The 6,000-nt window shown below is 48.0% G+C and overlaps 1 protein-coding gene across 4 annotated transcripts in view; it reads left to right on the top strand.

The window, feature by feature from the left end:
• The first annotated feature begins 890 nt into the window (after window positions 1-890).
• Window positions 891-6,000, top strand: part of RSPO2 (R-spondin 2) — a 148,619-nt gene continuing 143,509 nt past the window's right edge. The window contains exons 1-2 of one of the 4 annotated variants that reach the window (XM_004457533.4): window positions 891-1,430; window positions 1,812-2,073. In XM_004457533.4, the coding sequence (XP_004457590.1) occupies window positions 1,980-2,073 (94 nt within the window). In that variant the 5' untranslated portion in view covers window positions 891-1,430; window positions 1,812-1,979. Of the gene's footprint in view, window positions 1,579-1,622; window positions 2,095-6,000 lie in introns of those variants that run through there. The other 3 variants (XM_004457534.4, XM_058275911.2, XM_071208000.1) reach the window with 3 other exon arrangements.

Genomic DNA, 6,000 nt, shown 5'->3' with positions numbered 1-6,000 from the left:
CTATACGATTGTGTCATGTTGCCAAATTTCTGTGCATCTGAAATGGAAGGAATAGCAAAGGGGATTTAAACAGTACAACACACCTGGAGGGATGTCTAATAGAGACATTTTAGGCCATGGTTAGCAATATAAATTCTTATGTTTTGACTAAGGACTATGTACATTCTTTCCTGCAGCAATGAATGCAGGGCAGATTTCACCAGAATTAAATCAGGGAACATCAAGAGTATGTCATGTAAAACTTTTAAAAACAGAGTATTTCCCCAAACCCAAGGCACCTAAAAGTCACAAGACTTGGCTGGGGAGAGTGGATAGAGAAGGACAGGAGTGAAACGTGAACTTTTTTTAAGAAAGCAACTTCTCATTTCCTTGAATGCTGCAAGGGAGGGTTCACAGGTTTTGTAAGTTCCTGTAGGAAGAACAAAGTCAAGAAATAATAACAGTGCATCAGGGGATAAGCAAAGCTATCAGAAATCCTCTTCTAACGCCCGAAACTGAGAGCCCATTCTAATCTCAGCGTCGCTATCAGACCTTCCCATAAAAAAGGCACCAAGACGTAAAATTAAAAAGTGGCAGAGGTGTGACATCTTGCAAGAGACAGTTCAGGTTTAACCTCTACTTTTCAGAAGCAGCAGTCCAGGCGGGAGATCAGGAAGCCATCTGTCAGATCTCCCTGCAGGTTGGGAGCCGACCCCGCAGCGCTCTGAAAAGCCCCCTGGTGTGACGACAGTTGGGCTCCGGGGCGCAGCCAGGTCAGGAGGCACCCCCAACCCAGCTACTCGGCTTTTTTGCCACCAGCTCCGAGAAAGCCCGCAGGGGATTCGCCTGGGGTTATGATCACTGGAGGCGGTCAGAACTCTTTAGGACCTCAGGGAAACCCGAGCGTTTCTAGCTTTAGGACCCAGGAACTCCGAGGCAGTCTAGATTTAGATGCCTTGGACCACAGCACCACCTACTTATAGAAGCATCCCGAGCCTCAGCGGGTCTGCATCTCCTTCGGAAAGTGCGCTCGCCACATCCCGTCGGACTCCCCAGAGCGTTCCGTCCCCCCCCAGCTTGGACAGAGAGAAACCCTGACGTTAGCCGTGCAGTGACCGTGGCAAAAGAGCCGGGAAACGGCAGGCTTGGATAGGGACGCAGAGAACGAAAGCGGGCGCTCAGTTCGCCCAGGATCGAACCCTCCGGAGCATCCAAGTGGCTGCAGACGCGCCCGCCCCGCCGCGCTCCTGCCAGGCGCTGCCGGCTAGAAGGACCCTCGGGGCACGCCGACCTCGCGGCGGCCGCTGGAATCCCCAAGCTGCCAGGCGCCGCCGGTGCGTCTGAGCAAACTTTTCCTCAGCCCACGTGCTAGCTGGGCGGCTGGCTGCCTGAGTTCTGGATGGAGCGCAGCGCCTAGGCAGGCTCCGCCGCCGGAGACTTTCGTGCGCACGGTAGGCGACCCGCGCCCGGCCGCCGCAGCGCTCGGGGACCCCGAAGTGGGGCACGAAGGGTCGAAGTGCGCTCCTTGAACTCTGCGCCTTTCCCGGAGCACCGGCCCAACGCCGCTCTTCTCCGGGTCAGCGCCCAGGCTCGGCAGAGGTTGCTAATTCACTGATTGTAATCACCTTCCTCTCTAGCTCGCCGGCAGCTGCGCGCGCGGGGTTAAGCTGCTTCGTGGCTCGTGCCAGGCTGTAGTTTCGCACCCTCTCCTCGCGTTCTATAAATCGGGACGCACTGAGGCGCAGCTGCCTTCCGGGGCTCTGTGCAGCCTCGCCCCCCCACCCCCCGAATCCACCCCTATTCACTCTGTCTCTCTCGTCCTTGTCTCGCAGGTTCGCAGCGGAGAGATGCTGAACGCGCGGAATTGACCAGTGCGGCTCGGGACTAGCGGCGACTCTCCCTCTGCGTGGTCCCCAGCAGCGCGGCCGGCGCCGGCTCGTCGGATGAGCCCTCCAGTTGCCCGACTTTGAGAGAAGCCTTTCCCTCTCCCGACCGTCCAAATGCAGTTTCGCCTTTTCTCCTTTGCCCTCATCATTCTGAACTGTATGGATTACAGCCACTGCCAAGGCAACCGATGGAGACGCAGCAAGCGAGGTGGGTCCCACCTTGTCGGAGGTGCGTGCGGGTCTGGGGCGCGCGGCTCCCAGCAGCCGGGCAGGACCGTGCCCTTCACCCTCGCCCTTGCACGCCACTCCCCTCCATTTTCCGGGTCCTGCCTGGCGTTCGGAACGCAGAGTCCTTTCTGTCCCCAGTAGGAACTGCGAGCCCTAGAGTGACGCGCCGAAAGCAGAGCGTCTAGCGGGCTCTCGGGGTGAAGTCGTGCGTTCACACCCACATTCGCCGCCGCGCTTCCGCTCCAGAACTCTTTTCTCTTTCGGTCGCATTTCTTTTCTGGCATCCATTTTTCGTTTTCATTCCTTTTTTTTTTTTCTCTCCTCTCCCTCCCCACCCCCGCCCTTTTTATCCTCTTAGCCATCTGCAGCACGTCTGTCTCTCCCATCCTTACACACGTACAGCCCAATTCCTGGCCCCAGATGCCCAGGACAAGGCCTAGCATCGTGTATGTGGGTGTGCATTTGGGATTTGGGGAGGGGTACCCAGTCGAGGTGAAGGATCGACATTTCCGGGGAACGGGCAACGTTGACCACTAAGAAGCTGAAAAGAGATGGGATGATCTCCTGAACTTTCCGCTGGTTCTCTGGGGAGCCCTCCTGCAAAGTGTATTGGGACTGGCCTAACTCGGTCCCTTCCATTTGCTTCCTCAAAAGCAGCTATTTCGGGGAGGGGTTTCAGTTCCTAATGAAATTCACCTGTGGTGTTTCTTAACCCTCCCCTCCCCCTCTTTTTAGCCCTCTCCCTCTCCTCGGCTTGGGTAAGTAGCAAGGAAGGCGATGGAAGCCTCCAGAAAGGTTTCAGAGTGTTAGCCTTCCTGCAGATATGCTCGCTTATGTTGTTTTCCTCGGGCTTATTTTGTCCTTTTAGGGCTACAGCTAATACTACAGCATTTTAGGGGAAGGGTTGCAAGACACAGTTAAGTCTTCTGGGGGATTTAAACACAAACATCAACAAAACACACACATACACCTTGCATTACCCACGCATGGAAAGCGCGTCGCCAGCCCCTTCCAATCACTTGGTGACGGCTGTCCCTCTTCCTCCAGCAATTTGGATGTTTGTGCATTTAGACTTTGTAGAGAGGCTAATAGATCTTGGTTTCCCTGGAATATAAATGTCTCCTTCGACCTGCTGTGAGATTTGTTTATAACTCGTTTCATGGAATCTTTGGGTCTACATCCAGATTTTGGAGAGGGCTTATGGCACCCTCTTTCTTGATGGTTATTTGCCTACGGGCAAAGCTGGAGGTTGGCGGACCCCAGGACAGTGCTCGAGTTAAAGAGTGGCTGTGCGTCGTGGGCAGGGTCTGATCTCCAGCTGGCATTGTGGAGCTGTGGTTCATAACACAAGTCTCTCTCCGTGTCTCTTTCTCTAAGTCTCTCTCTCTTTTCGGACATTTGGGAAATGCTGCTTCTTTTCAGAAATTATTCCACATAAAAATACTAGGGAGAACTTTCTTCCCAGAGGCCATGAAAGTGCGATATGGAACTTTGTCTGGGAAAAGTTCCTTTTCAATTCCCCCCACCCCTCCCAGCTGGTGTCTTTCTCTACACCAATATTTTCTTCCCAGGTATTATTTGACAGAGCGGCAGTATTTTTATGACACTGTGATAAGAAGTGTTTGGAGAGGCCTTTTCCCCTTTTGAAGCTGCAGTCTATTTGGTTGGGGGGAAAAACTCAGTTGCTTAAAGTTTGTGCAGTATAGAAATATCCAACCCCCTGTGCCAAATTCTTGTTTGTTTGATGATCTACTAATTCAGCAATGGTTTTCTGATCCACACGGTCCCACTGTGGTTGAGTGGAGAAAATTGAGTATATTGTTTTACTAGAACTTATTGCGGAGATGCTGTTTGGTGGAGAATGACATTACAGCACTCCTGTGGCCAGACACGTTACTGCAGGCCTTTCTCAGTGGTGCCATCTCTATCCTCTGCCTATAAGGCTAAAACCTATTTCAAAGCTTGCTTTAGCAAAATCTCTTGCAGCAATTACCATCCACATCGGCAAGCGCTGACATTTAGAAACCCCAGTCTAACGTGTGCAATAGTAACTTTTGCCAAACCAACCTTCATTTTAATAGAACTGAAATGCTTTCAAGCGCATTTAAATAGGTAAGGTTGTTTAAAAAAATCTATCAACGTTCTTCCCCTTCCCCCCCTCCCCCTTCCTCAACAGATGTCCCTTTCCAAATCCCAAGTTCTGGCTAAAATATCTGCGGTCCTTAAAAGTGACCACACTATCTGTGCCAACAAAGGGTGTACTGTGCTTTTAATTAAAAGTGGAACTACTTAAAAGGCTTGCTAGACAGTGTAGGGTGATAGTAGCTTTTCTGCTTTGCAAGGAAGCTTAGGGACTGCATTGTGAGAATACTGAAATGAATAGAGATCTTACTCAAGTTGTGTGAATTGTCCTTCTTCACAAACTTAAGCTGGTTTTAATTGATCTCATGTTCATTGATTGATCTTACATCAATTGTTGTGCATACCAAACAATTGGCTCTCCCCAAGGAGATTGATTTAAATTAGTTCCTTGGTGAATGCTTGACTACTAGCCAAATCGTGTCAGCAGTGACAGTTGACATGCTAGAGCCTATTGTGGTACCAACATTTCCCTTTGTTTTGGATAGTGGCAGTTAAATATTACATTCTAGAAAGAAAAGTGATTTTTACTCTTTTAAAAAGGTGCTGTAGCTTAGAAGATCTGTTATTTTCTAGACTTTGTGCTAGGATATAGGCAGTAGTAGTACCAGGTTGGGACCTGATTCTTTTTCTTTAGTTCTTTTTTTTTTTTTTCATATTCCATCTGCAAATAATCAAACCTTCACTGTGGAGCATTCTCAGAACTCCTTTGGCATTATGTTTAGTCTGCTCTATGATCTCAGATGCTCCATAATATCATTTTCTTAATGAAATAAAATTCTTGGCAGAGATCAGATAATTTAGTCAGTTAAAATCAATTGCATCCAGTCTGGAATAGAGAGCAAATATATCATTTACCTCTATGTTTTATTTCAAAATATAGCCAGGAGACTGAGAGAATAGAATGGCAGTCTTCCCTACTTTTGAATAAAACTTTGTACAGAGGAGACCATTATAAACAATACTGGTCATCTACCAGTCTTCCATTATTTTGAAAGCACAGCCCCAAATAAAAATTCATTTGATCATCACTGATGGGCCTGGGTGCAATCATTTTTTATTGACCAGTTAGACAATGAACACCTTGGGGAGAGGAGACACATGTCAACATTTTTGAAAAACTGGTTGACTACTGAGGTTATGTCTCCGTGGTGGTGATAGTAGTGAGACTTCTTGGCCCTCCTTTGAAGGCATCATTATTTTTAGCTACTCTTATCCCCTGCTTCCTATATCTGTCTTGGGAGCTCTTATACTTAGGATTTATTTGTGTGGTAAATGGAGTTGTTTGGTTAGTTTTATTTTTGGACTGGTCGTAAGCCACCTTTCAGGCTGAATTATTGAAAGGTGGAGACAAGATTCATAACTTTATTATGGTCTCCTGGAATTTCTTGAGCTTGATATGCAATGACTTAATTTTATAGCTCTTTCATGTACCTAATCATATTTTAACCAAGGATTTATGATAATTTCTTGAGAAAACTCTTTAACAGGAGCAAGACTCTGAAACATAATTCTTGTCTGTGGTGGTAGGGGGCGTGGTGTGACAGGCTCTCCTGCTGTACTCTTTACCATGCTGAAGCTGCAGCTTCTTCCATTAGCTCTCATTTTCAGAAGATTAGATTTGGCTTCTTCCATGAAATTGAAGTGTTTATCACAAATAGTGTGGTGTTTTTCTGGCAATGGAGGTTGGAAAATAAATGAACATTTTCTCTTAAACCTTATATGGCCAAATTAACTTATGTTCTTATTTTCAAAATTTAATGAAGAG

Source organism: Dasypus novemcinctus, chromosome 14 (genome assembly GCF_030445035.2).
Source record: "Dasypus novemcinctus isolate mDasNov1 chromosome 14, mDasNov1.1.hap2, whole genome shotgun sequence".
Taxonomy (NCBI): Eukaryota; Metazoa; Chordata; class Mammalia; order Cingulata; family Dasypodidae; genus Dasypus; species Dasypus novemcinctus.
Note: the sequence above shows the minus strand (reverse complement) of the source record. Positions and strands in the feature narration are given on the sequence as shown.